General features: G+C 35.4%; 2 protein-coding genes across 4 annotated transcripts in view; one reads left to right on the forward strand and one right to left on the reverse strand.

The window, feature by feature from the left end:
• The window catches only part of LOC140754017 (pancreatic triacylglycerol lipase), a 28,374-nt gene extending 12,905 nt beyond the window's left edge, over nucleotides 1-15,469 (reverse strand). Inside the window, exons 1-6 of the mRNA XM_073088914.1 lie at nucleotides 15,027-15,469; nucleotides 9,242-9,341; nucleotides 8,008-8,153; nucleotides 4,420-4,486; nucleotides 2,138-2,325; nucleotides 1,324-1,542 (exon numbers count right to left, since the gene is read on the reverse strand). Of these exons, the coding sequence (XP_072945015.1) occupies nucleotides 1,324-1,542; nucleotides 2,138-2,325; nucleotides 4,420-4,486; nucleotides 8,008-8,153; nucleotides 9,242-9,341; nucleotides 15,027-15,069 (763 nt within the window). The 5' untranslated portion in view covers nucleotides 15,070-15,469. The remainder of the gene's footprint in view (nucleotides 1-1,323; nucleotides 1,543-2,137; nucleotides 2,326-4,419; nucleotides 4,487-8,007; nucleotides 8,154-9,241; nucleotides 9,342-15,026) is intronic.
• The window catches only part of LOC140753764 (uncharacterized), a 90,378-nt gene extending 64,779 nt beyond the window's left edge, over nucleotides 1-25,599 (forward strand). For all 3 annotated transcript variants that reach the window (XM_073088537.1, XM_073088539.1, XM_073088538.1), the window contains 6 exons: nucleotides 20,326-20,388; nucleotides 22,131-22,328; nucleotides 23,000-23,126; nucleotides 23,452-23,645; nucleotides 24,013-24,176; nucleotides 24,549-25,599. In XM_073088537.1, coding sequence (XP_072944638.1) covers nucleotides 20,326-20,388; nucleotides 22,131-22,328; nucleotides 23,000-23,126; nucleotides 23,452-23,645; nucleotides 24,013-24,176; nucleotides 24,549-25,020 — 1,218 coding nt within the window. In that variant the 3' untranslated portion in view covers nucleotides 25,021-25,599. The remainder of the gene's footprint in view (nucleotides 1-20,325; nucleotides 20,389-22,130; nucleotides 22,329-22,999; nucleotides 23,127-23,451; nucleotides 23,646-24,012; nucleotides 24,177-24,548) is intronic.
• The last annotated feature ends 840 nt before the right edge of the window (nucleotides 25,600-26,439 follow it).

Genomic DNA, 26,439 nt, shown 5'->3' on the forward strand with positions numbered 1-26,439 from the left:
AGAAATATATATTTGCTCGCATTTCCGCATTAAGTATATATTTTATGTCATGAAAAAGATATACGTTTGATATCATAAGAAATCTCGGTAATATTTTTAATGAAATAATTCAAAATTATTAAGTCTGAGGCGAATTAGAGATTTCTTTAATCGTTACCAGTTACTTTTTAAAAGTTATGACTGCTCGAAAATTAATAAAACAAATATATAACCTGATTTAATAAATTTTGTAATTACTAAATTATAATTAGTGGAATTTCTATTTACTTCTTTGTATTTTAACATTAATGTTTTTTTTTACATTAATCCCAAAGGAAATACAACCCTGTAAAGAAACCAAAATCGAATGTTCGTACAGTTTACCTGATACTCGATAAATCATTTTCGCTTTTACAATTAAACTAGTTAAAATGATAATTTATAACAAAAACAATCCAACAAACAAGCAATAGTACACGAGTAATAACGTTTCCCCACATTTGTAGTAACAATCTCCCGTATGCAGCATCCGCGTGACGTCAGCACATCGATCGCCGCCCACCGGGTGCAACGTCATTGTGCCGGGAACCACGCAACTATTGTTCCAATTTAATTTAAAAAAGTTTTAAACATTAAAATGTCCTTTTATTTTTATAGACGCTTTTTTATTCCAGAATTATAAAGATTCTTATATTATAAAGTGAAAATAAAAAGGAATATGAATTAATTCAGCTGTTATGAAAATCTAAATAATAATCTTATGTGAATTTTACTTACAAAAGAATTAAAATTCGGTTAGTTGTTTCTGCTGTACTTAGTATTTTTACTCGTACCGTTTTTACTCGAATTCGTACTCGAACATTAAAAGTTGGCGAAATTTTTTTTATTTTATTTACATTATACCGAAGTTAAACCTATTTAAAAAGAAATGTCCTGTTTGTTTGCTAATCTTACATAATCTAATCATGGAAAATACTCAACTGATTATTTCTATAACTATAGCGCTTTCTCCGTTTACTTACTAATATTCGTGTGCAATGAATACAAAGAGCAGAACAGAAATCTATCTTCATTTTTATTTGACCGGCGGAGGTCAAACGGTGACTACTGCGCCAGTCAGATCGTCATTGTGATGGGAATTTGCCTCACAAAGGAAAGTAACCGGTAGTAAAAGTAAATAGAGAAGAAAACAGAGAGAGTTTCTTTTTTGAAGAGCCCCAAATGCTTGCAGAATCCGAGTGATTGAAATCAGGTAAGGTAGGGAATCTAGGGTTTCAAAGAAAAAGTAAAATATCCTTAGATGGCCGGGATATAATGCAAAAGCGGCATATAATTAATACTCACAGACGAATTCGAACTCCCGATTCCTGATAAGCTGGTCGAACCAGCAGCCGGGCTGGATCCAGCTGCCGTAGTTAGGGTAGAAATCCACGTCGCCTATAGGTTGTGGGAACCCGAAGAGTCCAGGGTTTGTGTGGAGAACGTCCACGAACGATGCGTCTCCTTTGGCAAGATGGCCGTCATTATTGCTTAGACTGTAGCCAGGGTAAGCTGGGTCAAGACCTGGAAACCATACAATTTACTGTTCAAGTACTATATTCATAAATACATAAATTGTTTTAGCGCGTTCGTTCATTCGTTCATCCCCTCTACTGAAATGTAGTTCTTACGTTTCAGTAGAAGGACGTGGATACCGGCTGACTTACACATGAGATGATCGACTTAGTAGGCTTCAGGTGGAACTTTTGTTCTACAAGGAGTTGGTATCGATAGTAATAACTTACCGTTAAGTGAACTGCAAAGTCTTTTGCTACTCTAATCTCATTAAATATGGATTTTTATACACATATATAGCCGCCATTATGAAAGCTGCAAACTTTTTACAATTATGATGAACCGTGGTCAGTATTAATGTTTACTCATATACGATTGAGTTTTGAGCTTATAGTCCATGAAAATTGGATTTCCATAGACTATAGAGAACAGAGAGTTCCGGTTATGGACCATAGATGTTGCCACTGTACGCCACAGTTAAGTAGTAAGGCCTGTATGTCGGACTTACCAAATTACACTGCTGTTATAATTAAAAATAATCAGAACTTCAAAATGTTTTACCAGCTTCAAACTACATAAATATGAATTATGTACCACTAGTTACCAGTAATTCTTCCCAGCAACAAGCCTCTGGATCTAAGAATTTTCCCTGCAAAGCCAGCCGCTTCGGCGCCGAGGGAAAAGCCAATGACATGCAACGTCGACGCTCTTACTCCTGCTGAGTCCAGAAACTGCACGAATTCAGCCAACCGCTCACCCATGTACCTAGTGTTGCGAACTGCTGATATGTACCTGAAATTAATAACAGATGGGGTTTCATTGTTATATTCCAAAAATTGGTTATTCCATTACGAGATCCTAATAATCACGGGACGATTCGAGGTTATGTAGATGTCTAAATCAGAGTATAATTTCTATTCCTCGTTTCTTTTAGGCGGCAACCTAATATGGTCACAATGTCACAATAATCACTCTATTAATAACTCTAAATCAAATCACTAACTTAAGAATTCTCTATAAAAAGGATGTGAAGTTTAACATACCGAAGTCTGCCACAACATCTCAATCTAAACGTTGTCACATGAAGACACACCCAAGAAATGGGGTAGTAAAAAGTTATTGGCATCACAACTGTAAGTAAAGTCGCAGTAGAAAGTAGTATACACAATAAACATTCAGCTAATGGAAGCGAAAATCCCTAGACAAAGATGAATGGAGAAACAATTTATTCGGACGTGGAACACGTTTCGGCCACAAATGGTGATTGTGCGGAAATAAAGAATAATATTATTTTATTGTACTTTCGTAAATGTATTCATGTAGTCGTGACATGTTTTTTACATTTGGTTTTATAATTAATACAAATGATAAAATGTAATGTAATGTGGAAGTAGCTATCTCGAATTGTTTACGCATATATGCGTTAACAAACCACAAACAAAATTATTACAGTTCAAGATATACTTGTGTTGAAATATTTTTATCTAATTGTTGAGCACGGATCTCTGCCTAGAAATGAACGCCTAAGAGTTTAAAAGAACGTTCTGAAGAGTGTGAGAGTGTGTACGAAGTCTACCAAAAAGCACTTGGCCAGCGGGGTACACCTAAACCCTACTCACTCTCAGAAGAGGCTTGTGTCTAGCAGTGGAACAGTAATGGATTCACGACAGTCTCTCATTCAAGCCCTACCCGAAGCAATTCAGATAACTCACAATCCACACAAAAAAATCAGCGAACAAAATTCGCTAAAATTCCTGGCGACGACAATTTTATTTTAATGTAACTACATTTTTATTAAAATGCATTGTAAAGTTCCGCTAAACAATACGTCTGGAACTGCAGAACAATCCCGCATTTCACACCGCGACGGGATGCGACACATAAATCCCGGAGTTGGCTGCGAGCCACAATAATGAATAACATCAAACGTTTTCACGTTACCACCTTGTTATATGTTTTATTTATTGTTGTATCCTCATTAACAACCCATTACTGTCTTGACCAGGAATCTTTTGTCGAAATTATATGGATAAACTTATAGACACGCTTTTTTTATAATAAAGAAGTACCAGACAAGCATGCAGTTCACCTGATGGTGAGGCTACTATCGCCCATGGACATCTGTAAACAACCTCAGATAGGATTACATATTCCTACCTGAGGGCGGCCACAGATACGCCGCTACCCCTGAGGACTAAGCTGGAACACATCAGGTCGCCGTTGACGTAGACATCGTAATGTATCCTCATTATCAACCCTTTATTGTAGTGACCATGAATCTTTTGTCAAAAGTATAAGGACAAGCTGACCAGGTGCTACGCTGGGGGCTATTAAGAGCGGACTGAGAGCATAGTGTTTTTATTATGTTTGGAGAAGAACTAGGAAGACAGTCAGCGGCAAATGTTTTACAACCGGAATACTAAGTTAGAGAAATGGCGTGACATCGTGAGGCGATATACATCAGGCCCGTAGAAAAGATGAGAGAAAACAGACATGATGACCACGACCGCTCTGCCAAGAGTGCAACGACAAAGAAGAAGAAGTTAGAACGCCCCATTTTTATTTTATTTATTTATTATTTATGCGGACACAATATATATAAGAAAAAATACAAACACATAAAGAAATAATGTGTACAAAGGCACTGCTTATTTCTGTCAGAAATTTCTTCTAGCAGACCTGTGAGTGGATAGGGGGTGCATATTTAAATGATTCAGTCCTATCTCTACGACCAATCCAGTAAAATAACGCTTAACACTGCTGTTATAATCCAAAAATAGATATAGCAGTTATGGTAAGTAACCGCAGTTCTGCCACGAAGTACTACTTGTAAAGCTTTACTTATTTTCCCTACTATATCTATATTGAGTAACCATTATAACTTACCAAGGGAACGCGATGAGTCGTGACCAGTCCACTGCAATGAAGTTTACGTCCATTGTTGACAAGTATGCTGAAATTATAATTGGTAATATTTTAAAGATTGCACTGAAATTCCCATTTTGAAACAATCTGATTTCTCTCTTTCTTGTCTGTATGATTGTATGCGTGTTTGTATTTGTTGTACCTTCTCCAATCACAAATCCTAGATAGTATTGTAGTTCTACCTAAGGTCGGTCTATGAGACCCATGAGACCCACCTTAGGTTGTTGTTACGAACGACTTAGGGTTCTACCATAAAAAACGCATCTACTAATATAAATACGTCTATTCCGTACTTTTGTACTAGGTACGCACATCTAAGGTTAATTTTATTGTTTGTTAATTTTGAATAAATGAATAATTTTATGTCTTAAACGCCCAAGGTGACTGAAACCAGTATGTTCTTTTTTGTTTTTGGGTATTCTTATAATGGTAACTAATATAATATGGTAAAAAATAATTAATTAAACTCACAAAAACTTTATTAGACAGGTACATCAGATTAGATTGTAATTATATTCCATTTATTTTATTACAATTTAGATTATTATATAATACGTATTTTTTTAGTTTTTCTTGCACTATTTCTTTTAATATTACGGAAGCAGCAAAGTAACTCCCCTAATAATTACTACGCCGCATATAAACGTCTGTTATAGAAAAGCCTACTTAAACTCGATTATAAATTATTTTTTAACCTAGGCCTTACGTCCGATTAGTTAGAATGCTTCATATTAGGATTGAAGCCTTAATTTGACGTGTAACCTACTGTTATTGGCGAAAATCGACGTCACCAAAAAGCCATAGACAGTTGAACCATAAAGAGTTGCATGCCGCGAGGGTTATATACTTACAATATTAATATACGGCTTCGACCAGTAAAGTAACTCTATTTTTTTCTATGATGGAAGATTTCGAAATTTTGGTGCCTGCATGAATTTCCTTATATATTATCCTCTTCGATTTTTTTAAATATATGGTCGTTCCAACCTTACTTATGCATTATGTGGAAATATTATTTTCGAGGAAAACTACCTATGAGAAGGGCATAGAAGTACATTATAACCATCTTCCATATTAAGGGACAAGCGAAAACATTACAATTTATAAGTAACATAAACACGTTGATTCCATTATTATACATATTTTAACATTTTTAAACTATAAAACCTTAAAACAATTGCTTGTCAGATGCAGTAGTTGACCTCAAGAAGGTTTTTCAACACTTTGAATAAATTATTTCAATTAGTTTTAATTTATTGTTGCCAGTAGCCGAGTTGTTATTACAGCGATCACAAGTTTATTTAACGAATTATTCATAAGTTACTAATTCTAAAACTATATTATTTACCAAAATTTTGAAACTGTTTAATTTAAAGTCTCTCTCACATACTAACGCTGTTTGTCCACCGCCACCGAGCCGATACCGATAATTAATGACGGCGTCGAAGTAGCGTACATATATTTACTGTAGCCACGTGTCCACCGCACGTCCATCACCCGAGTACCGTCATCCAGGCCGCCGATATTTCGAGTAGATCGGCGTGACAGCTAGATCGGCACCGAGATTTTGACGGGCCGAAGTGCCGGCAATATAAAACACATTGGAACCTGTCCATACCATGCCGTCACACGCATGACAGCTGGAACAAAATAAACGACCGATATCGGTCGCGGTGCACAAACTAGCGCCGTCACGACATATGAAAATCGATCCAAAATAGTCTCGTTCTCGGTATCGGCTCAGTAACGATGCGGTGGACAAGCAGACTTATTCTTGCAATTTAGTCGTAATACGATTATTCTTGTGCAAGTCGGAAATATTAAGCGAGCAGTTTACATTTTATATGTTCTAGTATACAACAATATTTAAATAAATGTATAGTTCCGGATTCAATTCCCGGTCCCGGTCCCGGTAATGTTTAAAACGGAAAAAAGTAAGTATTATGAGAAAGTTGTATAAAATAAAATATTTTGTTTAATAATTACTGATTTTTAATAAAACTATTATTATTACCAGACTACGAAGGGTAGGTAGTATTTCTCGAGCATTTGTTTGTATTTAGGTACCTACATATGTCTCATTCTTTGGCCCTGCAGCAGCATTTTTTAGCAGTCGGGGCTTTTCGTTTTATAGTAACGTAACGTAACTCAAGTAATCCATATGCACCCTAGATAAGTATAGATATCTCACCGCCTTGTTATTGAAGGAAACCTAATGGCTCAAACCGCTGACAATTGTCAGCGGTTTAAGCTTCAGAATTCTGCCAGCTATTTAATGGTTGTCATGGCGTAATTTACGCGGAACAATGCCGACATGTGCAGTTAAGTGGTGCAAAAATGTGAAATTGAAGAAAAAGTGCGAAGAAATATCGTTTCATTCGTAAATGATCTAAAAACTACATTTTTTAAATATTTTTCAAACACGAAAATAGATGACAGTAACAATTTCATTTGTCAAAACTGGTTACATTTTCTTGTTAGGAATATTAACTAATCTTGTGAGTAATTGTGAGTAATATTTACTAATCTATGGTATTGTATACACTTGGTATGGTATGGTATTGGCATGGTATACACGAACATTTTAGTTAAACGCTCATGAGTGAATCGTACTTAAGTAATTGCTCTCATAAAACCCATCATAATTTTATTCATAAAAGAAAATCAAATGCAAATAAATAAAAATAATATTCTGAAATCCTATTAATTAAGCTATAGGGTAATTACCACCGACCTTTACAAAACAACTACAGGTCTATGGTAATTACTAATTGATATAATTATTTATTCGCCAATTCTCGGATAAAACTTGGCCGATTGCCATAGCTTGTGCCATTTTGGAAAAAAATGAATTGATTTACGATAATGGCTGCTCCACTGCAGTCGGATAAATAAAAGTATTGGAAGCAATTTAAGTAAAAGCACTATAGCATTAAATTAAAGTAAAGTTTGATTTAATATAAGATCGAATAATATTGCGAAAGCACGATTCGTAGGAAAATTTTGATCTAACTTATTATAATGGACATGAACGTGTACAGTTGAAGTAAGTCACGAATTCGTAGAGACATTTTTAGTGCTTTTATTAACAAAATTATGTGTGACAAAATGTGAACGGACTCACAAAAAGTTTATATGCAATCAATGATATTAAATGTATGCAATCATAAAAGACATAAGAGTTTTATTTGTTGCCGGTGTGACAGGAAATTATTTATGCATAATGTTCTGGTATAAAAATAATTATTGTAACCGTTGGTTGGCATTAACAATATTTTTAGATATTAAGGATATCCAACAGCTAGTCTTTTTTTTAATAAAATGGGAGTAGCAGACGAGCATGCAGTCTACCTGATGGTAAGTGGCTACTGCCGCCCATGGACATCTGTAATCGACTTCAGATAGGATTAGATACTCCTACCTAAGTTCGGCTACAGATACGCCGCTACCCCTGAGAACTTTAAAAGCGAACATCACACCAACTACCAGTGAGGATGTAAAGGTAGTCAAAATCAAATCGAAAATGAATATTTCAATATATTTACCTACCGTTTCGCATGGTGACGGTACTCGGGCCAGTGGTCGCTTCAGAAAACCCTATTAGGTATACTACCGTAGGCCTGTTTCGGTCGAAATCTGTTCTGGATAGAGCACCGAGATCTTGTGTTAAAATTTCGAAGGTATTCGGATGTGACCTGGAAGAAGTAAAGATATTAATTTAATAGTAATAATGCAGATATATTTAATTTATTTATTCGATTTAAACGATTTCTTTACATTACATCCCTTAATGGAGTAAATTTTGTACAAAAATAAATGGCACGGAGCGTGCTTCTACCTATTTAAACACTGATTTCGTTTAAAATTCCTGTAAATCTTAGCATTTTAAAATTAACAAACATAAAGCGCACGATCGTTCTAGTTACACATGCTGTTTTCCATAATGACAATAATAATACTTATTATAAATTTCCGCTAAGGTCATGAAGATCAAAATTAATAATAATATCTTATTAACGCATCAAGTGTACAAGGTGACAAGGACATCGGGTCTGATACTATTATGTTTAAAAGTTATTTAATCACCTTTGCTGTTCTATTTTTACCACGCTTTTATTAGCTTGACCTGTATGTATGTATGAATGTATGTAACGGAATCTTTACAGTCGATTTTTACCCATTTTGAACGGTCCGAATAATTTAAAAATTTGAACAATTATCAAGAACCGATGACAATACACGATTTTAATAATTTTATCCCATTCTCCTCATCAGAATCGTCAGGAATCAGGATTAACGACGATTTTCTTTGTGCGATTTTAGCGTGGTTTCTAGTTTTTCAACTATAATTATTATATTTAATCCGACTAAAGTAACAAACGAGCATGACAATCTACGTTATAGTAAAACCATAACCAGCTCCACAAACAATAGGTGTTCTTCATAAAGCTGGTCCTAGATGCATTTATACTCTTGAGCACTAAGATGCTTCATACATAACATCCGTCATACAGTCAGTGATGTAAGTTTTCAATTTAATATCATTAACATGATCGTTAAGGTAATTTGCAAAACAAATTTGCTCCGTACATCCTCAGTCTCCACGCAGTAATATAAATTGTTATGTAAAATACATATGCATGTGATACACGATCCAACTCGTAATGTACATTCTATGGGTTGTTATATTAACCCGTCAGTCTCCTCTTCATCTCCTCTCATTGCGAAAAAAATTGGTTGGGAGTTTTTAATCGTAATTTTAAACAAGAAATGTATGCCTTACCTTGTGAATAGTTTGTACTGAATGTCTCTAACATCGTCTCTCGCGCAACAGTTGCTGCAGTTGCCTATCGGAGCCGACATGAAGCAGACTTCAACAACTCCTGTAAATTATAAAGATATGAAATATAAATCAACAAGGCATGGTTCTCTGGATTACGATTAGTACTAGATCCCCCCGCGCGCCGTCGTTCCGCTAAGACGTGTTCGTACGACTTCCCAAGTAATAAATTCCTAAGTCTATAATTATGGAGAAATTAGTGTCCAGTGAAGTACTAAAACTTATTCAAAGTCTGGTTCTACCATTAGAACTAAAAATTAATTCATTAATAGACATGGTTCGTCTACTTGAAACTAAAATCGACAAACTTCAACAATTCGATTGCTCTAAAGAACAATTGAGTACGGAAGGTAGACCTGCGGCAAGCAAGCGACCCAAAGGACCGAGCGAGAAGCCACTTACAACAGCAACAGAAATTGTACAGCCAATTATAGAGGCCGAACCAGTGATGACGCGTCGCCAACGCGCACGAGTGGCTGCCGACAACGTCCCGCTCCAAATGAAGCGATGCGCCGAGCAACGTGATTCGGCCAAATCCGCTGTCTTATCAAGTTCTAAGCCGGAGTCATCATTGCCGAGTGATAAAGACGATACAGTTTTGCATGACGAACAAAACGGTCAATGGATAGTGCAACAACGTCGTCGTAAGTACAGACGTGCAGTCATTCGCGGCACGGGTGAGTTTGACGATAATCTTGCTTCTGTTGAACGAATGAGACGTATACATGTGTGGTCCCTGCGTGTAGACACCACGCCAGAAAATGTTATTGCGTATATGATGAAGCGCAAACCTTCTGATGTAGCATATGATGTGCAAAAACTTGATTTAAAACACAAAATTATGCCTCATTTGTTATAGCAGTGCCCGAGAGTTCGTTCGAATTTTTCATGAATGCTAGCAGCTGGCCACCAAATACTGAATTCAATGAATGGTTTCAAAGACGTGAGCAAAGATCAACCGTCAAACTATAGTACAGCTGCATGTGAAAACAAATGGCGTAATGTATATATAACATACCAAAATGTTCGTGGCCTACGCAGCAAAACTGCTGATTTCAAGAATGCTATACTAAATAATTGCTCAGATATTATAGCTCTGACTGAAACGTTTTTGTTGAGCTCTATAAGTGATGGTGAGCTCTTCCCGCCCGGTTACACAGTGCTACGTCAGGATAGGTGTAACGATGTTGGTTGGGGAGGCGTTCTATTGGCGGTGCGCGATTTATATCATGTTAGACGAGTTTATGATATTGATGGACTAACGCAGGACAAAGAGTTAGTGTGCGCTGTTATTAGTTTTAAAAATATTAAATTCATATGTTGTGTAGTGTATATACCACCTAGCTATAAGGATGAACAGTACATGAATATTTTTACAATTTTGGAAAATATTATAACTAAATTCTCATCATTACAAATTCTGGTAGTGGGTGATTTCAATCTTAACTCTTGTACCCAAAGTATAAAAAATAAGTTTTCTTTGTTTTTAAACTTTTGTAATTTTATTCAGCATAATAATGTTTATAATAAGAATAATGGTATGCTGGATCTGGTTTTGAGTGGGTTGCGCAGTGATAGCGTAAGAGTTACTGATGATGTTGAACCCTTAGTGCCACCCGACCCATATCACCCACCACTCGAAATTGAGATCCGCTTGCCACTATCTAAATGTTTTCGACGCCCCACGCGCATATACTCATCGTACCACAACACTCACGCATATACAAAACCCCAGTGGAATTTCCGTAAAGCTGACTTTGTGGCACTTTACGCTTCATTGCATACTACTAACTGGTCTAGTGTAATCGAGTGCAATAATGTCAATGCAGCCGTAAGAGCTTTCTACACCTTGATTGACAATTCCTTTAACGCCTGCGTACCGATCAAAAAGCGTAGTGGGCAAACCGGACGATACATTTATCCATCCTGGTTTACGCCTGATATTATACGCAACATTCAATATAAATATTTTCATCATAAAAGATATAAGATGGAAGGAAAGGTTTTTAATTTGGAACTATTTAAATACTACAGAGCTAAAGTCAAGTTAATGATCGATAATGCATATGCACATTATATAAAATTTGTAGAACATAGTATTAGTAAAAACCCAAATATATTTTGGAGACATGTTAAAACTCAACGCCAGAGTCAGCATAAGTGTAGCTTATTTAAAAAAGATGGCAAATATTTTTCTGGACAAGACGCAGTCAATGCTTTTGCTGAGTATTTTAGTTCCGTATTTCTGAATGATAAGCCATGCCTTGACTACGACGTGTACCAAGATACTCATAATGTTAGGACCTCCATAAATACGCCGTACGTTTCTGTTGATTCTGTTACTTCGGCCGAAATAATGAAGGCAGGGAAACGCTTGAGAGACCAGTCTTCTACAGGACCAGACGGTATTCCTCCATTCGTAGTAAAGGATTGTATACAAGTATTTATGTATCCCTTGTTGCATATATTTAATCTATCCCTATTAACATCAACCTATCCTGCATATTGGAAAACTTCTAGGGTAACACCAGTTCACAAAAATGGTGATAGTGCTGAAATATTTAATTATAGGCCGATTGCAGTTCTGTCAGCTTTCGGCAAATTGTTTGAATCTATTCTCAATGATCGTATAATGCAACAAATTAGTATCCATCTTCATGATAGCCAGCACGGTTTCAGGCCTAGCCGCTCAACAGTTACCAATCACATTAATTTTGTCAGTGACGTCATAGACACCATGGACGCGGGTCGCCAAATTGACGCGGCTTATTTTGATTTTAAAAAGGCATTCGATCGAGTAGATAATGATATACTTTTGATGAAGCTCAGTCTATTTGGTTTTACTCCCAAATTGCTTGCATTTTTAGCTTCTTACTTAGACAATCGAACTCAGTATGTCCACCTACTTTCACATAAATCTTATCTCTATTATACACGATCAGGAGTCAATCAAGGAAGTACACTTGGCCCTAGTCTATTTTTAATAATGATCAACGATTTGCCGAGGGTTGTTAGATCTGCAAAATGTCTTATGTTCGCTGACGATCTGAAATTATATTACCCTATAGTTGATAGTCAGGATTGTGAAGCTCTGCAAAGTGACATAAATCGTATTTTGCAATGGAGTTCTGACAATCGATTATCGTTAAACAGCGAAAAATGTAAAATTATAACTTTTTCCAGATCGCGTTTACCGTATATACACTCCTACCACCTTGAAAACAAACCTCTCGAACGCGTAAACGTTATACGTGATCTTGGTTTAACACTCGATTCGCAACTAAATTTCAGGCAACATATAAAAGACTTATGTCTTAAGGCACACAAAACATTAGGTTTTGTTTTGAGAACGGCTTCAAACTTCACTGATGCAAATGTAGCGCTCATTCTATACAATACCTTCGTTCGTTCCAGACTCGAATATAACGCAGTCGTTTTCGATCCTTGTGAGAAGAAATATTCTCTCATGATGGAAAGAGTCCAAAGGAAACTTGCCAGATTTATCTACAGTCGTAAATTTGGGTTCTACCCTTATCTATACCCATCTCTTTTTGTAACAGGTATGATAGGGCTCGATACATTAGAGTTACGGCGAAAGCTATTTTTAATGGTGCATTTCTATCTGTTACTTAATAATAAAATTGATAATCCCCTTGCACTTGCCAAATGTGGTATAGAGGTTCCGATGCAGTATATGCGTGGAGGGTATGGAGGCAGAAGGCCTGGCCGTCTGTTGGCAGAACGTTTGTTGCGCACGCGCCGCACAGCAGCTGCACCACACTGCGCTGCGCCTGCTTTAATCAATCGCCTGCTTTTACAGATGCCTGATGTTGACATATTTCATGACAACCTTACAAGATTTATGAATGTATGTAAAGTATTCTTGAGCACATGTAATGTTTTAGGTTAAGCCTGTAAATTACATGTTATGTTATAAATAAATAAATAAATAGAGAAATTAAAATAAAATTATATCTACCAAAATATTGCTATTTTTTATGAAATTGAAGTACCTAGCTACTTCCGCCATTTTTTTGTTTATGAGTACCTTAAAATACTAGTAATTTATAATAGTAAGACCTTAAATTAATTTGGGGTGCATTTTACGCTGTTATTATAAGACAGAAACTAGTAGGCAGCCCCTGGGTATGCCTCCACATTCGTAAGTCACCACGAAGAGTCTACCACCTTTAAAACCATATCATATTATTATATCATATCGATAGAGCTCTGGTTGATCACAACTTAGCCAGGCCATCGCAAGCGTATAAATGTGAAAATTTAATATGATATCTACAATCTACATATCGACTCAATATCTGCAACTAGAAGTAAATTAACCTATCTACCTTGCGTGTCTCTAGTTACTAGACAAACAGCATAATAAAGCCAAATGCACATAAATTACACTGTTCATCCTTAAGGAAACGTGATTGTTATACTAATTTTAAAGTACCTATATATTCCTTCTTTTAAAAATTGCTCAACATAAACTATTACGGAAATTCGTTTAGTTTTTGATATAATAAGGATGTCATAAGGATATAATAAGGAATGAGGATGATAACAGCATAAAGAAATACGTTTCGAGAGTCAAATACATTAGAAGTGTTTTATCAAAGGAAAAACAATTTGAGATTTTGTTTAGACTTAAGAACGATGATCGCGACTTACAAGAAACGCTCTTTTATAAGCCAAGTAATATACATATGTGGTTTTTCTTAATCCTCATGAGTAGCTTGAAATCTTGGAGTATTAAGGACCATCTTACGATTATCAATAATCGATTTATTTAATGTTAATGGCTTAAATATTATAGATCAACATTTGACTTTTTTCACTCAACACATTGTCATTTTTAGATCTTTGTTAAGTAAAAATTACTGTCTGTCCCACTGCTGGGCGCGGGTCTCCTCTCAGAATGAGAATGATTAGGCCATAGTCCACCTCGCTGTCCAAGTGCGTATTGGTAGACTTCACATAGCTTTGACAACATTTCTCAGGTATGCAGGTTTCCTCACGATGTTTCCCTTCATCGTTAAAGCAATAATTTAAGTTTAATACGCACATAATTTTAGAAAAACAGAGATGCGTGGGATTCGAACCTGTGATCCCTCCATTTGAAGGGAAGGCGAATTTCGACCACTAAATCACTGCCTTATATTTCTTACTTACCTTACTGCCTTAAGTTCACACGCTGCGGAAAAACCTAGTAGTAAAGTACCTAATACATAATTAGTTTAGTTTCAATATACTCTTAGCCTTGCCCTACGGAACTTGTTTGTTGCACTATATAATTATGTCAAACGAGAACAATGAGACGGTACGTTATACTTCTATATCATTATAATCTAGACATGCAATACCAGTTTTTATTAGATTTATGCACCGATATGTTATCAATATAGTGCGTATAAAATGTAATGATATTGTATATTAATATATTCGTATTATTGTAACTATATCATATAATAATACTCGTAAGTTAAAATCTTTTTACTTTTTATGCCTCTACACTACTTACATCGGTACCAAGTACATTATTAGAGATTATTAATAGCAGATGTTTCAATTCATTTTATACTTAAATTATTATTTATAGAAAAATAAATTATTTGTAGAACTTCAGAAATAAACTCTTATAAATATAATATGTATAACATTATTCCTTTACAAAATTATTTACAATTTAATTTAATAATAAACCAAACAAACAAACCATACTTACCGATATAGAACGACATAAGATTACAAGCTGAACTATCCAACATTTTCGCTAAAGTTATTTTCACAGATCATTACAAAAAATAAATATTAAATTTCCATCGAAAAATCATTTTAAATCACAACGGAACATATTCACTCTTAACGAGTCGAAACCGGACCATCACGAATCACAATAGCGGCCGTACAATGCAGTACTCGTTAAAACTTTTCCGGACGGAGTTTCACGAACCGGACACAAGTTGGAGCACTTTATTAGTTTACCGGACACTGCAGCACACGCGGAAATATCACGCTTATATAGGATGAATTGTCTTTAAGTTATGCCTCATGAAATTACCTTACGGCGAACGTATTAAACTATTCGCGTAAGCTTTGGATAATTTAGAAATGAACGAATGAAGTTACTATATGTGAACGCAGTTATTGTTCATATGTTATAAGAAACGTACGATCTTCGAAACAAACTCGGCGCTAGCAACACTATTATTATATTATTTAAACTCATTTATTCTTTGAATAGTTTGCTTCTCAGTCCGAGATACGTTAACAAACTGTCCCATTTTTTACGATTCAAACTTAACCGCGCCGTTACGGTGATGGAAACTATTACGCAAGGATTTATTAAATTTCGGTCTAATGACATTGTGAGATTTTAGAACAATCGATCAAATATTTGTCCAGTAATTTTGTTGGCCAGTTGTCCAATAACAATAGATTACAATGATAGATAATACCACGAGAATGGCAGCCGCAGGAAATTATTTTGCAATTGGACGTGATGTATTGGAATGCTGGAATGTTTGAACGTGGTAGAGCTATCCGTGGTTTGAAAGTGGCGGCACTATTACTAAAACTTCTGTGCTGTGTTGTGATCTGATGTGTATGACAGGACACATACAGTTTACCTCGTTACATCACTTTAACAAATTTAAACAGTACTTATTCCTAACTTATTTGGGGTTGAATTAGAACTGGATTTTCATTCCCGTTGCATGTACTTTACAGGAAAACATCATAAAACTTCGTTTTGTTTTTTATATAATTTAGAATTAATAAATGAGCATGCAATTCATAGACATCTAGCAATCTTAGATAAGATACTAATTCTACCTAAGGTCGGCCACAAATGCGATGCTTCTCCTGAAGACTATGTTAAAGCACCTCAGTATCATAAGTATGTCACACCCTCCAACTTAAAAAAAGGAGAGCTGTTATGAGGGAACAAGATGTGGTAGTATTGACTCTGAAGTCGAAACACAAAGAGTTACCACCTTATGTTATCTTAACTACTGTAATAAATTGATATTATATGTTTCGACTACCAAAGAGGTATATACAAAAACCATTCGTTACTTTATGTACGCATTTTTAAATATTTGAATTAGAGATGACTAAGCGGTAAGATTTCTAATTACAAAAATTCAGCAAGATATCAAGGTTAAAAGTGAGGAAATAGATAAAAACGTAAGATACTAATTACACAACATTTGTTTTGTTGCCTGAACAAAAGATTTAGACTTAGATCAATATCAGGTTACAATTGACATTGGACTAATACGATAAATGTGTGTAACTTCATAAGTGAACGGGATTATGTATATAATAGTCTAGTGGTTGAAATTTAGCCTCTCAAGAGGGGGTAGAAATCTCACGCACCTCTAATTTTTCTAAATTAAGTAAAAAAAGTTTTCTTTTTTTTTTACGAGGGGGAAACCTTCAAAAGGTACCAGACGCCATGGGAGTGACGCCGGGTTATGTGGGATTTTTACCGCACTAAAACCCCCCCGGTGGCCGTCCTCAGCGTTTGGTGGAGAACTCCGGGATCTCCAACGAAACACAACCGGAGTCCTCCTAACGCGATGCCCTTCTATCGGGCTCCCTGGGGGGAGCAATTTACGCTCCTCTCACATCCCCGGGTGATTACAGCGATATGCGACCACACAAACCGCTGTCCTTACCGGGGTCGCTTGCTGGACGGTTTGAGTTCCCACTCTTGCCGCCCGCAACCCCGGAAGCCCGTTTTAGTCGCCTCTTACGACAGGCAGAGGATACCGTAGCCCTATTCTGGTCCCGGTACCACAGCGACAATTGCGAAGAAACCCACACGTCGAAAAGCTCAAATAATTCTTCTTAGAACGAATTAAATAATGATTTTTCAAATACACTTTAAACCAGGATACTTTTCTACTGTACGCCAGATATTGGAGTTTAATATTGAATTGCTTAAAAATTGTTATATAAGTAAAAATGGCCCTGTAATAATAAATTTGGAAGGTAAATTTTGTCAGGATTATAATATAGGGTAAAATGAAACCTTTTAGCCAATTTAAGCAAACAGTTAAAATGAATTGCTAATTCATTTAATAGATTTATTGAATTGCCATAAGAAAATGATTGATATGTTATATATTTAATGAACACTATCGTAGCCGTGAATGGAACTCATATCCTGTATACCAGCTTTCAGCAACCTACGACCCGCGACCGTTTCCTTGCGGCCCGCGGTTTCTAGTACCTAGTTTCTCATGCATTTTTTAATATTGTAGAGAGATAATTAATTTTTGACGACCTTTTTTGTCCTTTTAATTTTACATCAAGGTCTTACTTCCAAATGCGGCATACCATTATCTCATAATAGTGACTTTATGGCGCGTGTTGCCAAAAAGGTTGCCGACCGCTGCTCTATGACAGGTCGGTTTTATGGCTCCACTTCCAATGCCGCAGGTATCTCTACTCTAATCAGCAGATAAACCTTACAAAGAAAGTTATATAAGATTTAAAAATAGACACGAAACCTAGATTCTGTAGTAACCTCTGCCAAAACAAGATATTTTGGACGCTATAACAATTTGTGATTTGTCATGTTCCACTAACCTGCATCAGGGACCAGTGCCAAAAGCCGTCTTCCGTAGAACCTTACCGGTCCGTAGGTACATTAAGTGGAAATACCTATTAACTTAAATAAAATTTACTTATGTAAGTGGAAAGAAAATATGAAAATTAAATGAGGCAGTTAGAACTCTACATTTCTGACTCTGCTTGTCTGATGGCGTAATTTGTGTAACAATAATGCAAATAGTATTTATTACATTGCAATAAAAATTTTCGAATGTCATAAAAAAAAACCACAAGGGTCCGTTTTCATACGAAATTAACACTTTTGTTATTATTAGTATAATAATTCAACATGAGTAGAATCATTTTAACAATAAAAATAACTTATGCTTTATTTTAGGTAATTTTCCGCTGAAATATTATTTCCTCAGAGAATACAAAATATGTATACTCAATTAAATCAGTTAATTAAATGGTTTTTTTAACTACAGTTACCTAGCGTAACGGTTCGTATATATTAACATTGACGAACATTTACGAAATCACAAAAAGTTTGAAATGTATTGTGATGTGAAGATAAGACGGGTAATACGCTTACCCAAGATATTCTAACTTTATAACACAGTGTAGCAATTTTTTTAACATTCTTATGGCAAATATCGAATCCTATTTAGAATTGTTTACAGACTATGTCATGTTACAGCTGAACGGCAGTGGCCTCCTACTCGTACCATCAGGCGATCTTAATAATTATTTTCTAGTTCAGTTTCAAGAAACTATTTTTAATTGATGGTAGTAGTACGATCACACGCAATCTTCCTGTTTATCTAAATAAATGGTCACTACCTCTGATGGTCACCTAATACCAAATCTAGATAAGATAGTAGGTTTTTTTTATAATATAAGAGTAGCAGACGAGCATGCAGTCCACCTGATGGTAAGTGGCTACTGCCGCCCATGAACATCTGTAATCAACCCCAGATAGGATTAGATATTCCTACCTGAGGTCGGCCACAGATGCGCCGCTACCCCTGAGGAACGCCTCGGAAAAGTCTGTCTCCTTACCACACCCTTCAAACCGGAACACAGCAGCGCTTAACAGTATTATTAGGTAGAAATAGGTGTGGCTGTGGTGCAAGATAGAAGGTAGGGTAGAAATGCTGAAGTTAACTTATGGAAAGTTAACATCAGCATTTCTACCCTGAGGATTAATTTAGATCATCTTATACAAGCTTTGCAATTTTTGAACTACACAAAAAGGAGTTTTACCTACGCAAAAATAAAAATGAAAAGGTCTTTAGTATAAATTAAATCAAAGTGTTAACATTAATAGCATTTTTATGATAAACTCTGCTATTAAAAAGTTATTTGCGGTTAGTAACTGTCAAATAAAACATTGTATGTTTGACACTGAACTTGAATGAAGTCCACCGTACATTAAAGTTTAATATTATTTAATTAACAACACACTCATAAACACTGAGTTAAAATGCCCTGTGTAGGTACCTTACCGCCTTACCAAACCCTTAAAACCACATAAATTCGGAGCGCATTTTCTGTTACAAAGGAAAAATAATTTTCAAAGATTTTCATTTATTTTTCATATAAGCGATAAATTACAGAAGAATACAACTTCATTATGAAGCGTTTACTTTAGTAATAGATAAGGCTATTTACGTGCAATCGTCTTTTTAATCTTTCTTCTTCCTCGTCCTTTTCTTAGGAATGTACTGTTAGTGTCTAGGAAATCTGAGTCTAAACCTTATGATTATATAATAGTAGGTATGTAGTCAGGAGCCATATATCTTAAGACGAAGCAAACGTCTTCTATTGAGGTAGGTACCTCATTAAACAGCAGCCGTTTAAAAAGTGTATTAGTAAAGTCAATAGTTTTAATGTTTTATTAAAACTATTAGAAATCTCGTTAATATATTTCTCGAAGAACGAAACGTGACGAAAGGTAGGCGCAGCAAATCGCTTACCAACTCCAAAGTGGTTATAAAATGTTGTACTACCAACAGAAGTACGATTAGGTACAAATTGTGAAATTCATTGATCTAGTTCGTAATTGTATTTATTACAAAAGGGTTTACTTTCACTTGCTTTCAAAGGTTTAAATGGTAACAAAAATAGATAGCTAGCTAAAAACTTTCCCATAGGTATTGCGATTCCGCCTGCCTACAATCCTGCTCCTCGATTTATGATGAACCCATTCAAGAACCTTATATATAATTTAGATAAAACGTAGCGTTACTTAATATGAAGTACTTTTGTGTGGATGTTCCATCAAAACCAACATATCATTTCGAACCAGACGATGATGATCTTTAAAATTATTTAAATGAGCATGAAACATTTAAACGGGTTTGTAACTATAGAGATACTTTAATAATTTATTGTTCATAACTTGCTTGCTGGTAATAAAAACCAACACGATATTAAACACATCGTTTATCTTGTTTCAGGACAAATTGCTCAATAAACTGGAAGAAAATGAGCCCGAACTAGCTACTTCACCCGAGGAAGAAGTAAGTTTATATTGGATTAAAATATTAAATTTAAAGAGTCTTTAAAGATTATTTTTAAAATATAGCAGTACGAAGTAGCATCTGACGGTACATGGCCACTGCTATAATCTATAATTAATCATAGATAGGAAATTAATTATTATTATAAGTAAATATTTATTAGAGCCACTTAAGATTAGACACAAATACATTTCTACTCTTGAGGATTAAGTAGAACAGCTTTCCTACTTTATACAAGTATTGCTCCCTTGCCATACCCTTCAAACCAGAAAAAAACAACACAACAATAATACTTTTATTAAGTATAGCGGAATAGGTGTTGCGGTTGTGCTTCCGTTGCCGAAAAATATGTCATCCAAATATGTAAGTAGTCGTATTTGAAAACTTGTAACAAAATTTACCACCCGCTGCTCTTCCAAAACTTTATTAAGATTTGTGTCGAATTATTACGTCAAACTTCAAATTTACCCTTCATTAGCCTTCTATTAAATTTATTAACATAATGCACAACCTAGCTGCTATTGACAGCAAAGGTTATTGACTTCATAGAAAAGTTTTGGGAACACGCGGATAATGACAAAAGTTTACTTCCGGCAACAAAATGTTTCCATTTTTGGTAAACCTGACCTTCGTAACTTCTGACTTATTTTTATTCGAAGCCCGAATTCGTTTCTATTTCGAACTTGTTTCTAAGACCGTGCATTCGTTTGTTTGAAAGAAAACTGACTCTACAAAAGTGTTTGACTCTACTATTGTACAATAGGCCGTTGAAATGCAAGACTCACATTTTCCTTGCAAAAATTGTTTTGTCTGTAAAGAAACATTAATTGTAGTCAAATGTAAACGATAAATGGGATACTTATTATAAAGTTGTGTGAGTGAAGGTCGATGAAATAAGACGATACCATCGTCAACCCATTAGTATTCTAATCCAGTACTGATCGTGGGTGTCCTCTCAGAGTGAAAGGTGTTCAGGCTTTAACTCACTTACTGTAGACTTCATATATTTGAGAACTTTGTTTAAAGAACTGTCAGGTATGCAGGTTTCCTCAAGTGTTCCTTTGTCGTAATAGCAAGCGATAATTAGCTAAATGAAAAACGCTTTCCCTTTATTTACATTCATCCTTGCTACTTATATAAGCAGAAAAATTGGGCTTTTATGTACGTACTTATCATAAAGTAAATCAAAATTTAGGTACGTTGTAAACACCAGAACAATTACTGTAAGCTTGTTTTCCCAAAGTTAAGTTTACTGATTCTATTGGATTTCTATCCAGTTCTTACAAATTCTTGGATTTGGTTCGGAATTTCCGACAGTTAACAAACACCTAAAAATCTGTTTCATAACATTTTCAAGTCTTTTAAAAATATAGTGCATATATCTACTAATCGAACTTAAATAATTCTCAGTGTTTTTTTTTTTCTTAAATAAGATAGTAGACCATATTTTTCTTTTTTAGATCCATTAACTAAGCAACTCCTATAATTATTTATTCTGCTTCGGAAACGTTTCAGAAAAGACAAAAAATATTTACAATCTCTATATGCCTTACACATAGGTATATACAGAAATACATATCCAGTAAGATATAATAAAGGTTTAAAAGCAATAATTTGCCAATAAGGTTATTAATGGAAATATTGTTACTGTAGGTATAATACCTTAAATATAGTCTGTAAAAATCAACAACGCGTGTCGAATTACTCCAAGAAATAACATTGGACTTGTTCTTTATTTTCAGTGTGTGATATGTGTGAACGCGAAGGCGACCATGCAGACGTCCCCTTGCGGGCACCGCGTGGTCTGCCGCCGCTGCTTCGTGAAGACCATCCAGATGGCCGTCAGCCAGCGCCTGCTCCCTCTCCGCTGCGTCATCTGCCGCGCTAAGATCCTGCGGTTACGACAAGCTCCCCGTTTAGTCACCAGCAAGAGTTGGCAGGTAATGTTTCTTTAATATCCATCTTCCTGTATGCGTCATATAGTAGGAGTATATTCTGTTTTTTATGAAGTGCCTTTCCTACGTCATTTGTGTGATGTCATGTTTATACCGCGCCAAGATTCTAGGATTTCAGAACAAGCTAAGGACAATTAGGTTTATGAGTCAACAAGCTCTTACCTAATAGCTCCATGAATAGAGCGCAAGAAGTGCCAGGAACTTCTATATTCAATCAATCAAGTATTGATTTGTATAAAGAAAGGAACCATTTTAGCTTACAAGATATTATGTATGTAGTCATTTCAGATACTCAGTAGCTATAAAAAGTTCCGAATAAAATATTACTTAAAAGAGCGATATAAGTACAACACATTTCTTCGACACAGCATTAGTATGAGTAGTCGTTATTAACAATAACATGATTAAATCGGTCTCATGCTAAGAACACCTATTATCAATTTATTCTAATAGTCTCTCAGAATGATAATTCAGAGACTTTACTTCAGAAAAATCATGGTCATCTCTCGCTGAACATAGGATAGCCATGGTGACGATTTTACGTACCATAGAGAAAGTTGCCAAATAAGACGTATTTTAGAAGACTAAAATTAATACCAATATAATATAACAATTCAAATAGTTGCCTTATTAAAAAATTCTAATGAATGTTTCAGGTGTCGAGCGGCAGCGGCAGGTCCTGGGGCGTGCCGGGATCGGTATCCTCATACTCAGTGGGCGCGCGCTCCGTGCCGGCTTCCGCCTCGCTCTACTCCGTTACCAGCGGCGAATCTTCTCTCTCGGGTGAGTTAATAATGCAAAAGGACGGTAAAAAGTTACCTATGGTGTATTGCAAATTCATAGTTCAAAGGGAATTAATTCTCTTACGCCGATTGACTAGCAAGAAGGTACATGTTAAACTAGTGCTCTCCTCGTAGTCTTGGGGCTAGAATAGAGTTGTCGTAAGAGACGAATAAAGGGGGGTTCCGATGTTGCGAGCGACAGGAGTACAAGCTCGAGCCGCTCATCCAGCGACCTCGGGAACGACGACGATGGCCAAATTAATGTAGTCGCATTAATTAAAAATCGGTTCATTATGGTGAAATGACAATAAAAAAATCTTCGGCAGGAGTGTCATCCGTGTCATCCAACAGCGGTGGTAATGTCAGCAACAACACTTGTTCAACGAAGCTGTGCGGCGGCGCTAAGTGTGGGGGAGCGTGTCTGGGTGCTATACCCAGAGTGCCTGCAGCGTCCGCGCCCCCTCGGCCCCGGCAGCCCGCTTCGAACACGCTCAGGCGTTCGCAACATCACAGCATGAAGGCAAGTTATTAAAATCACCTAATGAAGTGAAAATAAAACGTTAAATGTATGGAAGATGTTGATATGTAAAAAGGAGTCGAAAAGTAGATACAAACATTCGTGGAAATCGCTCAAAAGTACTTACATTGGAATCGTTTAGCAATGAAAAACAACGTAGAAAGATTCTGTGATATCTACTGTAAACGATCGATTACCAAGTACATTCACTCCTACCATCTTAAAAACCATTATTAGAATTATCGATTAATACTGAATTCAGTAGATATTAGTGATTAATATTATAATTTAGTCGGTTTTAAAATAGCTAGAAGTAAATTCACGCTTTGAAGATACTAACTAAAAAAGTAAAACAGTATTATTGTTTCAGGCACGACTCCAAGATTATCAAGTCCACAGCTACACCGGAGCCACAGGAGGGCCGGCAGGCGGGGAGCCGTCCGGCAGACTGCCGCCAATCAGGGAGTTCCAGAGAGAATTCCGCGAAGGGAGACGAGAGAGTGCCGCTTCGGCTTCCGCGTCTACCAGAATACGGTGAATATTTACAGTACCTATACAATTGGAGTACACTATCGATATACCTACATAGGTACATCATTATGTGACGAATAATACGATCTATTACTTATTCCTGTAAAACGCAGAAAAAAACTTGAAAATGTCTTGAAATAATGGCAGTCTCTAACAGTAACTTAAAAAAATAATTGAGTCTTACAGAAAATGAGGTTTTGGAAGTCACGCAATCTTCACCACATTTTCTAATCTGAAGACTTATACTTCTACAGATAATGAAGAGTGTGAATCCAAAAAGAAAATAATCACTTTAAAGGATAAACAGTATTCGAGTATCTATAATAAGCCAATCTTTACTCGCAGTGCTGATTTTTATTTTTCAACTTTTTCCAGATGTGCCCAGAAAATAGTGACACAGCTAGAAACTTCACCACAGAAAAATATGCAGCATTTCTTCCGGCCGTTAAAACCCACAAGCAAAGATGATCCACCTAAATCCAGAGATTCAAGCAAAGAGACTGAAAGAAAAAAAGAAAACCCCAAAACAAAACCCAAGAAAGAAGAAAAGAAGAAAAAGGAGACGGAAGAGAATGCCAAACCAGGAGAGAAACCCAAAAAAGATGAAAACACTGACAACAAAAAGAACGAATTAGCTGAGAAAAAAAAAGAAGAAAAATTAAGATTAAAAGCAGAAAAAGAAGCCAAGAAAGAAGCTAAATTGCAAGCTAAAGAAGAAGAAAGACTAGCGAAACTACAAGCCAAGGAAGAAGAAAGACAAGCTAAACTGTTAGCGAAGGAAGAGAAGAAGAAAGCAAAAAAGGAAGCAAAATTAGCCGCGCAAGCAGAAAAAGAAAAGAGTAAATAGAAAAGATAAAGATTAACAATTAAAGCAGTAGAAACTTGTAGCCGTCTTTAGATATTAGATTGAAACGTTATTGATGAGGAACGGTAAAACAATTTTAATAGAATATTACAAATCTACATAGGGCCCTAAATATTATTAAAGTAATAGTATACTCGACCTTTAGTTACTAGATTCTTTTTAAATAGATTTCAAACATTTTATCCATCTACAAAGACTAGGTTTTTGTTATAAATAAATAATAGCTAAGCAATTCTTCAAAAGTGTTATTTATATTAGGAATGTTGTATATAGTTTTAAAATCAAAAAATATTACGAAAAGCAATCAAATACATAGTTGTTGGATCATAGTTTGAACTTTTACAAACTGCGAAGACTGAATGAACGGGATAATGAAATCATATCGTTTTGTAATTTACTTCTGTAACATTGTAGTTAAGAGCTTTGTGCATTCCTGCACCGCCAAATAATTAATTTATGACCTACTTTTAGTTTTCCGTACTTATCTTAATTGTAAATTTATTAGCAAAACGATAATTTTAAGTGTAACAAATTGATCTTTCTTATCTATTATTGTTTTATCCTTCATGCCTTCACTTAATATTTTTTATCTTAAGTAAATCGCTTTTTCTGACATACATGCTACCAGGCTAATTCATTTACCGACAGTTTAATAATAAGTGACAATCTAATCTTTCTAAATAATAAAATATATACACGAAGCCTTAATCTTATTAAAATAAATAGAAATCATAAGACCATTGTAACAGTCAAAAATTTAGGATCATATCAGGATGCATTTAGAGAGTAACTAGATAAGTGTTGACATTAATTTTATAAGGTTTCCATGTCGGAATTTATTGTCAATCGTTAGAAATTTCCTGTAAATTAAATAAATAACAATGTTACCATACTGATGGTCTTTTATTGAAAACCCTTAATCTCACCATATGATAAGTAAGTAGTTACCTAGTATAGAAAGTATAAATAATTAAAAATAAAAAAAAAACGTGCGGCACTCGGGAACTGCCGCGGTAAAGCTCTTGCATAGCATTTTTATCAACTTATGCAATTATAATTATATATTTAACAGATTTACGAAGGTATTGTATTGAATACAATATAATAGGAATATAAAAAAATACTAAACGCAATTTTAAGATTTCCGCACGGATTATAAAAAAATATGTATTACTGCCATCTGTTTTCAAGTTGCCGAATTAAGGTGTTAGGAATTTTCGTTACGGAATTTCTCGATTCGGTCGCCGCGCTCAAAGCCCGCGATAAAAGCTATGCAATAGCTTAAAAATAACATTTAATAAGAGGCATGCTGAAAACTTCAATTTAATTTATTTAATAAGTGAAGCAAAGTTCTGACCTTATTATACAACACGGAGAGAAAAACACAGAAGTTTTATGCTA

Source organism: Epargyreus clarus, unplaced genomic scaffold (assembly GCF_041222505.1).
Source record: "Epargyreus clarus isolate Ecla_fem2 unplaced genomic scaffold, WU_Ecla_fem_2.2 ptg000027l, whole genome shotgun sequence".
Taxonomy (NCBI): domain Eukaryota; kingdom Metazoa; phylum Arthropoda; class Insecta; order Lepidoptera; family Hesperiidae; genus Epargyreus; species Epargyreus clarus.